The sequence below is a fragment of the Rhinichthys klamathensis genome, unplaced genomic scaffold (assembly GCF_029890125.1).
Source record: "Rhinichthys klamathensis goyatoka isolate OS25496 unplaced genomic scaffold, OSU_Roscu_1.1 h1tg000481l_1, whole genome shotgun sequence".
Classification (NCBI taxonomy): Eukaryota; Metazoa; Chordata; class Actinopteri; order Cypriniformes; family Leuciscidae; genus Rhinichthys; species Rhinichthys klamathensis.
The window spans coordinates 715,045-728,729 of NW_026606968.1; the positions used below are offsets into that span (position 1 = coordinate 715,045).

Genomic DNA, 13,685 nt, shown 5'->3' on the forward strand with positions numbered 1-13,685 from the left:
GTAACTATGGCAGGGGGTGATTTTTGGGATGGGGAACACTCAAAGATTTTTATTGAGGTACATTATTTTTTCAACAGTTTTTGGACTGAGTCGGTTTCTTTTTTTGCTCACAACCTCTCCAGACTTGGAAAACACTCGCTAACAAGGAACAGATGATGCTGGCGAACATAATTTTTTTTTTTCCAAGATTAAACCGATGAGGGTACACATTTTGATGGTTTTGTACATTGTACAATTGTACATTGTTTAGAGTGGTTATAAAGACTAAAAGGCGCTCAAAACTGTTTCAACCTATCACCTGTCAGAATCGAGACGCGCCGTTCCAGTGAATCACCTGATTGGACCGCAAACCAGTCAGATGATTCATTCATGCAATGAAGCACTTGCTGCTTCGGACGTCATATGTCACATGATTTTTTTCGCACCAAAGCAAGCTTTGAAGCAGTGGTTCTCTAGGTTTGTAGTTCAGGGTTTCGAAGCACGTATCGAAGCTTCAGCGTCACACTGCCATCACTAGTTATTTAATAAATCGTGTTGCCTTGACTACTGTCTGCTATTGGGTTCATCCTTCCTCACCCTCATAACAGAATGAACCGACCAGAACCGAACCCAGCAGACATTACGTCCTCTTATGTCAGGCATAACCTTGATGATCTTAAGGATTGGTGGCACAGGACCATCGCTGACTCTAAGAGGGGCAAACTCCCGATTCCCTCCCAGGGAGAGTTATCATTGTGTGAGTATGCCCGGGTCGCCAACGAGAGGAGGTTTTTCCTGCCTGATCACCTCCTAAACCGCTACCTCATTGCGGGTCTCAACTCTCCTCCACCCCTGGCTGAACGGGAGAGCCTGGTTTGCCATTCGTTCGCTGATGTGGTGGATTGTTTATCGAGGAGGGAGTCCCGGGGGTCCATCTTGTCTTCACCACCAGTCAAGCTGCCAGTGATTCCGGAGGGTCGTGTCCTAGGCGTCGTTTCCCAGGGGAATCAAGCTGGTTCCACTCCCGTGACGTCATCCGGACCCGAAGGTCTACTTGGCAAACGAGAGAGACGGCTGTCGTGGGAGTCGACTTCGGAGTCCTCTTCCACTGAGACTGCAGTCCCTGCTGTGCTTCCGCAACTGGTCACAAGCCCGGCTACGTCCTCTGCACCGCGACCCAGGAAGAAGAAGAGGAAGAAGGGAGCCTCTTGTCCTCCGTCTCTGTCTTCCCCAGAGCCCGCTCCAGCGAGCGCCGTCCCAGAGCCCGCTCCAGCGAGCGCCGTCCCAGAGCCCGCTCCAGCGAGCGCCGTCCCAGAGCCCGCTCCAGCGAGCGCCGATCCCAAGTCAGCTGCTGTGAGAGCTGCGGCCGATCAAGCTGCAGAAGCAGTCCTGCGATCGGTATCAGCTCGTCAAAGTATGCCTGTTGTCATTGCCGCTGAGGCTTTAGCTAATTATTTGTCAAGTCTTGTCAAAATCCTTGAACCTGTCTGTCCTGCCTTGTCCTCAACACCCGAGCCTGTCACGGTGAGCGCAGCACCCACGCATGTCTCCGTGAGCGCTGCACCTGGTCCTGTCCCTGTGAGCACAGCACTCGATCCGGTTCCTGAGAGCGCAGCCCCCACGCCTGCCACAGTGAGCGTCAGACCCACGCCTGGTCCTGTGAGCGCTGCTCCCGAGCCTGTCGCCGTGAGCGCTACACCCAGTCCTGCCCTGTCGCCTGCCATGTCCCCTGTCAGGAGTCCCGTTACCTTATCCTCTGTGTCCTCCATGTCTGAGCCTGTTGCTGCTCCCTCTAATGCAGTATCCCCATCTGTTTTCCCGGTCTCCCCCGTCTCCACTAGTCCCCGGACTGTTTCACCATTTGTTCCTGTCCCCACTGTCCCTGGACTTCCGTTTGTTTCCCCTGTCCTCACTAAGCCCCGGACTGTTTCTCCCAAGACCTCTACTCATGTGTCCCCATCCAAGCCTGCCCGGAGTTCTCGTCCTCAGCCCTCCTCCCGTGGACCCAAGACCCCCAGTCCTCCCATCCACCCTGGACCTCCCCCCATGAACTCTGTGTTTCCTCCACCTCCTTTGCCTTGTATGTTGTTTTTGATGTTTCACCCGAACCCTGTTATTGTTTATTCCTGTTTGCCATTGTTAGTGTTTTACATGTTTTGTTGGTTTTTATCTATGTCACAGTCTGTCTTGTCTTGTGTTTAGTTTCGAAAGTCATTGAAAGTCTAGTCATTGTTAGTTTCTCTTGAAGTGTTGTTTGTTTTCTAGTGTTTTGTCAGTGTCGTTGTCTAGTTAGTCACCGTAGTCCTGTCTTGTTTTGCCCCCTCGTGGGCTTTGTTTTCCCGGTTATTTGTTTAATAAATCGTGTTGCCTTGACTACTGTCTGCTATTGGGTTCATCCTTCCTCACCCTCATAACATATGTAGATCATTAATCAGGTCAGATAGGTGGAGGGTTTAAAAGCTGAAGTGTGACACTCATATTATTTGTTAAACCATTAATGTATAATGTTTAAGTAAGAACTGTTATAATGTTTTAGCAGTGATGCTTGTTCTCAGTGTTACTTACTCAGCTGATCTAGTTGCTGTAATCACAGGCATCAGCTTCTGGAGAACTTCATCTCCTGTGTTTTGGAGGACACTAATATAAAAAAATAAAAAAATAAGTTAATTAATAATGCTAACAATAATAATAATAATTCATAAAATAAGTAAATAATACATTATACCTTCATAAATACCCTCAAATATGTTTTTAATTAAACACTGCTTTATAAAGGACGTGTGGAAAGTTGTTTTAGTGTCTATAACTGTAGAAGCCTCGTATTCAGCAACACAGATTTGTTTCTCTTTCTCTTGTCAATGTCGCTTGTCAAGGTCTATTAGTCTACATTTACACTACAACACTATTTGGACATATCAGATTTTGTCCGGTCAAATGCGTATATTTTCATGAATCAAGAAGTATTTTGTGTTAAACAAGTTGTTTTTGAAATGAGAAGTAAGCTAATTGTGATAAAGTCACATTAACTGGGGCAGCAGCACTGGCGCACACACACACACACACACACAAGCACGCGTACACACACACACACGCACACACACTCACACAAACACACAGACAGAAACACACACACATGTCTGGTCCACAATCTTTGTGGAGACTCTCCATAGGCGTAATGGTTTTTATACTGTACAAACTGTATATTCTGTCCCCTTACACTAACACACACACACACACTAACCCTACCCCTAAACCTACCCATCACACACACACACACACACACACACACTAACCCTACCCCTAAACCTACCCATCACAGAAAACTTTCTGCATTTTTACATTTCCAAAAAACATCACTCATTAGGATTTATAAGCTGTTTACTCATGGGGACCAAAAAATGTCCCCACAAGGACAAGGATTTCAGATATTACCACCTTTGTGGGGACATTTGGTCACAATGTAATATAAACATGACCACACACACACAGACACTCAGACACACACAGACAGACAGACACACACACACACAGACACTCAGACAAACACAGAAAGACAGACACACACACACAGACACACACACACACACACTAGTAGTGGGAAGTTTGGATCATTTTACTGACTCTGATCTTTGAATCTCGTTTAGCAAAATGAACGAAACTTTTTGTTGATTTCATAATTAAAACATCATGTTAAATGGCCCAATATATTTAGTACTTACGAAAATGTTGATTACAATTGAAAAAATAACAATAAACTATGGGGTAATGCAGCCAAAGCCAAATGATAAGAAAGGGAAACGTGTAATTGATTGATGAGTCGGGTCTTAAGTTCAGGCTATGGCGTTCTGTTAGTTCCCCTCGCCTCCTGATCCGAGACGCTCTTTCTTTTGCAACTTCAAATGCATCACGTCTGTTCCCGCCTCTCGTGTCTTCGGGTTCGGACTTCGAGACGTTACGTTAGTTCAGTCGACTCGTCAGTGTCTGATCGGGGCCGTGTGACACAGACATGATATAGAGATAGACGCTCTATTGGCCGCTGGGCGCCAGAAATGCGGCCGCCATCTTTAACCGCTCATACTCCTAGTTGCGTTGTGTAGCAGCAGTTAAGATGCCAGAGCACTGTGCAGGAGTGATGGCCATCTCAAAACACTGCTTCATGAAGCTTCCAAGCCTTTACAGATCGTGTGTTCTGAATCAATGGTTCGGAGCGCGTATCAAACTGCCAGAGTCACGTGATTTCAGGAAACGAGGCTTCATTACGTCACAACTGTTTCGGGACACTTTTGAATGTCAATGTTTCAGCGCTGATGATCTCTGTCAACCCATGATCATGAGGAGGCACTGAGAACCACTGAACACGTGTCTGTGGGGTTTACATCATCTCTGATCAGTTTTATACATTTGTAGACTATTTAATTAGACATTAGTATAATTAAAATGAATAATGGTAGTTCATAGTCTTTTTGGCCTGTTTAGCTGAGCCATTCATAGAACTAACAAAACAAACCCTGACAATTGATAAAAGAACATATATACACTTATATATAATCTTAATCATGTAATAATCTTATTGGATAATTAGATAATTGCATTTGAAAGATTTTAACTTTCAATAAAACATTTGCAATAGATTTGTAAAAGGGTTTTTTATGCATGTTTGGCCCGGGTTATTGTTGCATTTACACTGTTCTGACCACTAGGGGTCACCGTGGAGACGGTGTCGGGGTGTTTCGAAGTGTTTCACGAAGCCTCGATCACTTTATGAAATAAATGCTTTTCTCCAAAACACGTTGGCCACAATTATTGGCACCCCTAGAATTTTTTACGAGTAAAATATAAGTATATTCCCATTAATGTTTACCTTTTTTAGCACACCAGGAGGACTGGGAACATGAAATTGTCCAGCCATGACTTCTGTTTCACAGGAGTTTAAATATGAGGAAACACAAAGGCCAAATTCCCTTAATCATCCATTACAATGAGTAAAACCAAAGAATATAGTTCTGGGGCCGTATTCACAAAGAATTTTAAGGCTAAAAGTAGCTCCTAACTGGCGAATTTAGGACCAACTCCTAAAAATAATGGGCGTGTCACTCCTAACTTTAGGACTCCTAATTTTTTTCACTAAGAGTAATTCACGAAGCATTTTAGCCCTAAAAGTAGCACCTAAGTCTGGGACAGCTTAAAAGAAGTCGAGAGGACTCCTAACTCACTAAGACCTATTCATAAAGGACTGTAGCGCACACCAGCGCCTCTCGCAGTCGTCCGGGGTCCGCGACACAAGCGGGAATGCTGCATTGATCTGCGAACAAATCCTCTCCCACGTCTCACGCTTAGTTTTGCTTGATATCCCAGTGCCGAATTTCACTTTTATTATGTTTTTGGGCCAGCAGCAGTAACTGATCCTGCGTCCAGTTGGGCTTTCTTTTCCGTTTTGGCGAGTTCAATCCACCGTCATTCAACTATTATGGTGTGTTCACACCGAACGCGAATTTAATTATTTGCGCGAGTAGATTACATACAAAGTCAATGCAAAGACGCGAATAGACGCATCATTGGCGCCGGCCGTTGCGAATGACGCGAATTGGGCGACGCGTTTGCCGCGAATGTCTTCCACGCAAGTTGAAAAATTTGAACTCGAGCGAATGTTCAAGCGTCTAACTAAACGCGATAGACGCGTATTTGACCCTCTATTCGCGTTCGGTGTGAACACACCGTTACATTACTTCAATAGGAGCAACATTTCCTTGCTTTAAGTAGTCTATTTAGGCTAATATGATGTCAATTAACCAAGCAAGTGTTAATGCAAGTGTCGTTTTTCATTATTAGGCAAGTGGCGGTTTTCATTGGGGTATTAGGCTACCTTGATTTAATTGAATTGAATTCATGACTTTTCTCTCTCTCTCTGCTTTTTTAGAATTACACTTCACTGGGGCCTGCACAAACATGTCATTATATATGCATTTCGATGACATTACTATTAGGGATGTCCCGATCCGATCACGCGATCGGAAATCGGGCCCGATCACGTGGTTTCAGACTCGATCGGAATCGGACGTTACCTCCCGATCAGGACTCGGATATATGTAAATTAGGGGTGTAACGGTACATGTATTCGTAATTATTGAACTGTTTCGGTACGAGGCTTCCGGTTCGGTATGCATACAAACCGAACGATTCCTAAGACCATTTTTCCTGCAGACAAAATCCGCGCTGGCGCGACCACCACAACGTTGCGCAACATCAAATGGCAAATGTAATGAAAGCGGAACGAAACTGCGCTTCTCATTATATTGTGCTTAACGGACCATTTATCAGTTCGGACCAGCAACATCTGTGCAGCGCGAGATCAAGCGACACTGTGCTGAGAGATCCAGTGAAGAAAACATTTGAATTCGCCACTGAAGTAATAACATCTCTGCGAGATCTAGAGAGAAGCATTCACATTTCTCCGTTATTAACCGTAGATCTCTATTAGATCAAACAGCGCTGACGTGGGAAGTCTGGGAACCAGGAGAAACATTGTGCCGTGAATAAACATGGATTTAATATTGCATTTCAAAACTCAAATAATATATATTTAAATGTTATTTTTAATGTGATTACCAAAACATTATTTGTTCATCCTTCAAAGATTACCCCCATTTATAAACCTGAAAGTTTCAAGATGTAGGAAAACTCAAAATTATTTAAAAATAGTTTTTCTTTTAATAAATAGGAAATTTCTCTGGCATTTCTTTCTTTTTGCTGTATCGTATCAAACCGAACCGCAAATTTTGTGAACTGTTACACCCCTAATGTAGGCCTATATATATATTCTCATTATTTTTTATACACTTTTAAAACATTTTTATTTTTTGTTTACATGCCTGCCGGGTATTTTAAGTTGAGGTGCTATTTGTTTTTATATTAGACTTTTTCTATATTCACTGTTGCACTAAAGTCAAAAAGTGAAGATTTTATGTTATTTATTACTTGATTGTTCAAGCTACCTCACAGAAGTGCTCTGTTTGTTAACAGAGTTGTTGAATGTTAAAATAAGGTGAATTAAATAAAAAATAAGGAACATCCTGGATCTGTTTTTTTCTCTCTTCTTTATTCTTTTTTTATGTATTATATAAGTATCGGATCGGGACTCGGTATCGGTAGATACTCAAAATCAAATGACTCGGACTCGGACTCGAGGGCAAAAAAACCTGATCGGGACATCCCTAATTACTATTATTATTTTGTGTAGGACATGATTTGTTGCGTCTGTGTTATGCTCCGCATGATGGCCCTGTCATCTAACAACCAATCACCGTGATCATTGCGAGGAAGCTCGTGCATGAGAAGTGACGTCATCCATAGAAACGAAGAATCACTCTTAGTTTAGGAGTTGTAATTTTTCCTTACTAAGAGTAGGTCTGAAAGGCGTTGTGAATAACTTTTAAGAGAAAACTCCTAGCTAAAATATTTTAGTGCGATTTAGGAGTACTCCTAGTGGTAAGATAAAATTCTTTGTGAATACGGCCCCTGATGTGCATCAAAAGATTGTTGAGCTTCACAAAATAGAAAGAGGCTGTAAGAAAATAGCTGAAGAATTGAAAGTCCCCATCTGGAGAGAGTCTGTATGCAGGAATGGTCTCTGATCTCAGGTCAGGTGTTCTCCAAACTCATCAGGCGTTATAGGAGCCACGATGGAGTAGTGCAAATGTTTGTCAGTGTTGGCGTGTGCACCTGTTCTGCTGTTCTGCACAATCTCATGTACAGATGTATGTGTAGGTTATTAGATTCTGCAAACAGCATCATTTCAACATTGACGAATCCGGCCCTGAGTTCAGTCAGGTTCTCCTCTAGTATGTGGAACCATTGGTGTTTTAGCCTATATGGAAACATGTCATATTGGGTTGTTTTTTTGTTTGTATTTGTCTGTTACTGTTTATGTTGTGTCACTGTTTGTGTTTGGACCATGTGTGTCCTTAATAAAGCTTTGACGATACGGGAGAAAACTCAGAGCTGTTATCTTGTCAAAAGGAGATTGCAAAAAGTATTTAATAAAAGGGTGCCAATAATTGTGGCCAACATGTTTTGGAGAAAAGCATTTGTTTCATAATGTGATTTCCCCCACACTTTCAATTCTTTAACTTCGATGAAAGATTAGATTTTGGGCAATTCTTTGAATGAAAGATCAAAAGGATAAACAATGCAGATTTATTTTTTACAGCCAGTTTTGAAGAGCCGCTGTGAAGAGCTGAACGCCTCCAGGAACGCCATCAAGGACATTCACTGTTTTATCAAGTTTACTTTGGCCGTCCGCGTGACGTCATTATCATCATCAGGAGGATCCGCGGACGTCCACTTGCTGTTACTATTAAAACTTCATTTAGGAAAAATACTTTCTATTAACTTGCTGTTTTATTACTGTAATACAGTGAACGACAGCCGTCTGTGTCTCCCAGTGTCTTACATTATTGTCAGTTTAGTGTTCAGTGATTCATTTACACAGAAACATAAGATAACATGTATGCCTTCATCTCCGAACACATTATCTGTGTCTTACATTTCATAATGAACTCAGATAAACTCAGTGCCGACTCGTTTCCATCAGTTCTTTTACATGAACTGGAATGTGTGCAAAGGATTGTGGGAGATTGAAGAACACGAAGGATAAACTTGATGCATCCTTCAAAATGATCTGAATTAAAGACACAAAATGAAGTCTGTGTTCAAAAGATCCTTCAAACTGAGACGGCCTTCAGAGGCGCTTGATGACGTGGCAGTCGAGATATGCAGCCTTACTAGGACACAGCCACGGTTTGAGAAACACCCGCAAATTATGATCAATATCCCAGAAATCAGTCTGTGCCCCGTGATTTAAACACCTCTGATCTCTGAGTTTCTCTTTGTTCATAATGTTTTAGACTGTAATGATTGCACTCAGTGTTACTTACCCATCATTACTGGCTCCAATTAATCTCCACAGGTTAAACCTCTGCAGTGTCTCCTCTGAGGACAACAACACAAACACTAAAGCTGACCACTGAGACGAGGAGAGTTTCACAGCACGTAATCCTCTACGGCTTGTATGAGGTTCAGCTTCGTTCACTAGAGAAAGATCACCCAGTTCATTCAGACAGTGAAACAGATTGATGTATTTATCTGGAGAGGGATTCTCACTGATCTTCTCTTTAATATAGTCAACTGTTTCCTCATTGTTGTGAGAGCTGTTTGCTGTCTGTGTCTTTAGTTCTTGTAAGAGACTCTGATTAGACTTCACTGACAGACCCAGAAGGAAACGAAGGAAAAGGTCCAGATGCCCATTTCTACTGTGTAAAGCTTCATCCACAGCTCTCTGATGGAGATCAGATAGGGACACTTTGCCTCTATTAGTTGGTTTGGTAATCTGGTCAAACACATTGATGTTATTGTTGATAAAGGAGAGATGCACATATAGAGCTGCTAGATGTTCCTGAATGCTCAGATGAACAAAGCAGAAGACTTTCCCCTGACACAAGCCCAACTCCTCTCTGAAGATCTGAGTGCACAATCCTGAGTAAACTGATGCTTCTGCCACATCAATGCCACACTCGCTCAGGTCTTCCTCATAGAAGATCAGGTGGCCTTTCACAAGCTGCCGATACGCCAGTTCCCCCAGTTTGACAATCATGTCTTCATCTTTCACTTTCTTCTCATAGTCCTTCTCATGTCTGATGTTGGTCTGAATGAGCAGGAAGTGTGTGTACATCTGAGTGAGAGTCTTGGGAATCTCTCCTCTCTCTGCTCCACTGCACATCTCCTCTAGAACAGTGGCTGAGATCCAGCAGAACACTGGGATGTGGCACATAATAAAGAGGCTCCTTGAGGACTTCAGGTGTGAGATGATCCTGTGGGCCAGACTCTGATCACTGATTCTCTTCCTGAAGTATTCCTGCTTCTGTGTGTCACTGAAGCCTCGTACCTCTGTCACTCGATGGACACACTCAGAGGGGACGAGATCCGCTGCTGCTGGTCTGGAGGTGATCCAGATGAGAGACGAGGGAAGCAGATTCCCCACAATGAGGTTCGTCAGCAGCTCGTCCACTGAGGCGGATTCAGTCACATCACACAACCTCACATCGCTCTGAAAATCCAGACACAGACGACACTCATCCAGACCATCAAAGATGAACAGCACTTTATACTCATCACTGGATATGGCCATTTCTCTGCTTTCAGGGAAGAAGCGATGAAGAAGATCTGAAAGACTGAGTGTTTTGTCCTTCATCAAGTTGAGCTCTCTGAAAGCGAGTGGGAATATGAGCTGGACGTCCTGATTCTCTTTCCCTTCAGCCCAGTCCAGGATGAACTTCTGCACAGAGACTGTTTTTCCAATGCCAGCGACTCCCTTTGTCAGCACAGTTCTGATGGGTTTGTCTTGTCCAGGTAAAGGTCTAAAGATGTCACTGCATTTGATCGGTGTGTCCTCTGTTTCTGCTCTCCTGGACTGTGTCTCAATCTGTCTCACCTCATGCTCATTATTGATCTCTCCACTTCCACTCTCTGTGATGTAGAGCTCTGTGTAGATCTCATTCAGGAGTGTTGGGTTTCCCTGCTTTGATATTCCCTCACACACACACTCACACTTCTGTCTCAGATTTGATCTCAATGTGTTGAGGACTTCAGCAGGTTTAGAGTCATGGCTGTAAGATTAAAATACCACATTATTACACAAGTCAGAGAAGTCAATAACCATACATTACACAATATATTATTTGTTTGCTGTATTATGGGACACAGAACATCATTAGTTTTCTGAAATGTTTAAATCATTAATCATGTGTTTGAGTGATGTGTGATGTGAATTGAAACACCTAAAATTAAACAACAACAAAAGTCCTGCATTTTACCTGAAACCAGGACACATGCTTTCATTAAAGTCTTGTGGTTGAATCACAGGCTTGAACACAGTTTTGTTTTTAACTGGTCCGGATGGAAGATTTGACCTTAAATCAGAATGAAGAGTGTAAAGAATCAGACACACTGATATTGATGTAATTGTGTCATTAACTGAGTAACAGACCAACAGCTTTTACAGTGTGTGAATGTATTAACAATACAATACATAGAGCTTTACACAAGAGCACAATGATCATCATTAATAGACTGAAACTTACAGGATTTCAACTTAAAATCCATTGGTTCAAATCCAGATAATTAAACTGCTGTATATTAATAATAATAATAATATAATTTAAAAAATCAAATACTATAAGCATAACTTTTATAGAAATGATATACCTGAGATCAGGCCGTGTGTCTCCACTCTTAAACTTCATTGGCTCATTCATAGACCAGTCACTCTTCACAGACACACAGCTGGACTCTGGGTTTGAGCTCTTCTGCTGGACTGAACTGGTTTTCAAACTAAATAAAATAAAAAGCAGACAGACTTATAAATGTTGTGCACTTTTACAGGAATCTTCTGTCTCAGGAAACACCAGGGAGTGTTGTTACAAACTTTCTGAACAATCTGCTTAATTATAATACTACATTATATAAATGTGGAAAAATTCTCAGCTTACATTTACTTGATGTCATTGCAAGTAATAAACTGACTGACTGATAAATGTTGCTTCTAATTCAAAAATGTCATACTATAAGCAACACTTTTATAGAAATGATAGGGGAGAGCGGGGCACAACCTAACACTTTTTAACTTTCTCAGCTTGAGTAAATACACTTGGGGTTCAGAGTATTTATTTTCCCCCATTAATTTCACACACGTCTAGAACAATCTGTGGTTTTGTTTCATTAATTTAGTGTGTACTTTTTTCTTCATTTCCACTGAAAGAATGGAAGTGAAATGTGACAACATGCCCCATAGGTGAGGCACATCGTAACATGACCATATGACAGATTAAAATGTTATCTGATCTAATCAGAAAAATATACAAGACAAACTAAAATATTTTGTCAATAAAATACAATTATTAATTTTTCATATAAAATAATAATGATTGCTGTATATTAATAATAATTTCATAAAATATCAAATACTATAACATAGAAGTGATATACCTGAGATCAGGCCGTGTGTCTCCACTCTTAAACTTTATTGGCTGATCCATAGAGCGGTCACTCTTCACAGACACACAGCTGGACTCTGGGTTTGAGCTCTTCTGCTGGACTGAACTGGAACACAGAACAGATTCAGTTTAATCCTTTAGATTACTGCGTTCATTCTTTATGATAGGAACCATATTAATATTAACATTAATCTTTCATTAATTTTTTTTCATGCTAGTTTTAAAACAAAAACAGGCAAACTGATATTTTTCTGAGATGTGACACAGTATTTAACAGTGTTTGTTGAAAGTACCTGCGTCCTGGAGAGAAATCTCCATCTCTGGATGCTTGTGAATCAGCCATGATGAAGATGCAGGAGAATCTGATGAGTTTGATCTCCTCCACTGACTCTGATGAAGAAACATTCACACACTACATTAAATGATTAAACGAATTAAACAACATTAATAATTTAGCTGAACATATCTGGAGTGTGTGAGTAAAAGGATCATGTGACTGGGTAACTCAAGCTCATGTTCACACACATGCTGTTAAACTCCTGAAGAATCACAGACATCACCAAACACAAAAATAAACATTGAAGTGAAAGAAACCCTTTATTAAAGATTTCATATCAAACAAACAATCACTTAAAATGTCCTCCAGAGATTCATATTAATATGAGGAAGTCACACATGAACACTCACCTTGATCAAACTTTTACAAGATAGGCCTACAGGATCTCAAATCCTCCACTTTAACATCATAAAGATTTGAAAGGAAATCCCTGCGTAAACGTTTATTAAACACTTTGATGCTGTTTCTCCGTGTCGTATTGGTATTTTACCTGCTTAAAATGTCGACAGGTGAACTCTAATAACTTACTTTCACTTTAGTTGAGTAGACTGTCAATGGAGGTACACTACCAACTAGTAACGGTTTTTGTTCAAAATTAAAAAAATGTATATAATGAGCGAGTACATCATGAATCCATCTTCCAGCCGGTGTTTTAGTCTTATCCTGAATCACTACGGTACGCCTATAATACGTGTTTATATTCGGACTATTTTAAACCGCTGCGGAGTAGCACAGTACCCGCGTGACTCGCAATAGAGAGAAGTAGATCCGGCGACAATATTCTTCCGCAAGACAGCAGTTTGTTTATTAACCGCTGGAGCGCCAAAAGTAGTTTAATACCTTTAAAACGATCTTTATTTGTGTTCCGAAGATAAACGAAAGTCTTACGGGTTTGGAACGATATGTGGATGAACGATTAACGACAGAAATGTAATTATTTGGTGAACTAACCCTTTAAACCAGGTAACTTTCCTGAAGCACTTGAAGAGCTTTCCTGATGACATCATGGAGTAGTATGACGTCACTGGAAGAACGTTTGATCAAGACTTTGAGAACCTTCAAGCTCAAGTTTTTCATTAAAACCTTTTTTTCTTGCTCTTTTTATTTGTTTGTTCATATTTTTCTATCATATATTTTTGTTATTTCGTTTGTTCAGGGTTTTTTTTTAGATCCACTGTCTGCATTACACTCACACAGTAGCCTATGTATTACTAAATGCACGTCCATTATTGTTTTTTTATTCATATTTTATCGGAGATATTTTGTTTTCTCAAAATCTCAACATTGAACAGGCAGTTAACAAATGATAGACACTCACAGAT

General features: G+C 41.2%; 1 protein-coding gene across 50 annotated transcripts in view; it reads right to left on the reverse strand.

The window, feature by feature from the left end:
- Positions 1-13,685, reverse strand: part of LOC130072179 (protein NLRC5-like) — a 912,375-nt gene that overhangs the window by 649,390 nt on the left and 249,300 nt on the right. For 11 of the 50 annotated variants that reach the window (XM_056237182.1, XM_056237189.1, XM_056237191.1 and 8 more), the window contains exons 7-8: positions 12,019-12,132; positions 11,239-11,364 (exon numbers count right to left, since the gene is read on the reverse strand). The exons of 29 other annotated variants lie outside the window; for them this stretch is intronic. In XM_056237182.1, coding sequence (XP_056093157.1) covers positions 11,239-11,364; positions 12,019-12,132 — 240 coding nt within the window. Of the gene's footprint in view, positions 1-2,544; positions 2,617-8,912; positions 10,641-10,847; positions 10,944-11,238; positions 11,365-12,018; positions 12,133-13,685 lie in introns of all 50 variants that reach the window. 10 more of the 50 variants (XM_056237185.1, XM_056237178.1, XM_056237173.1 and 7 more) reach the window with 9 other exon arrangements.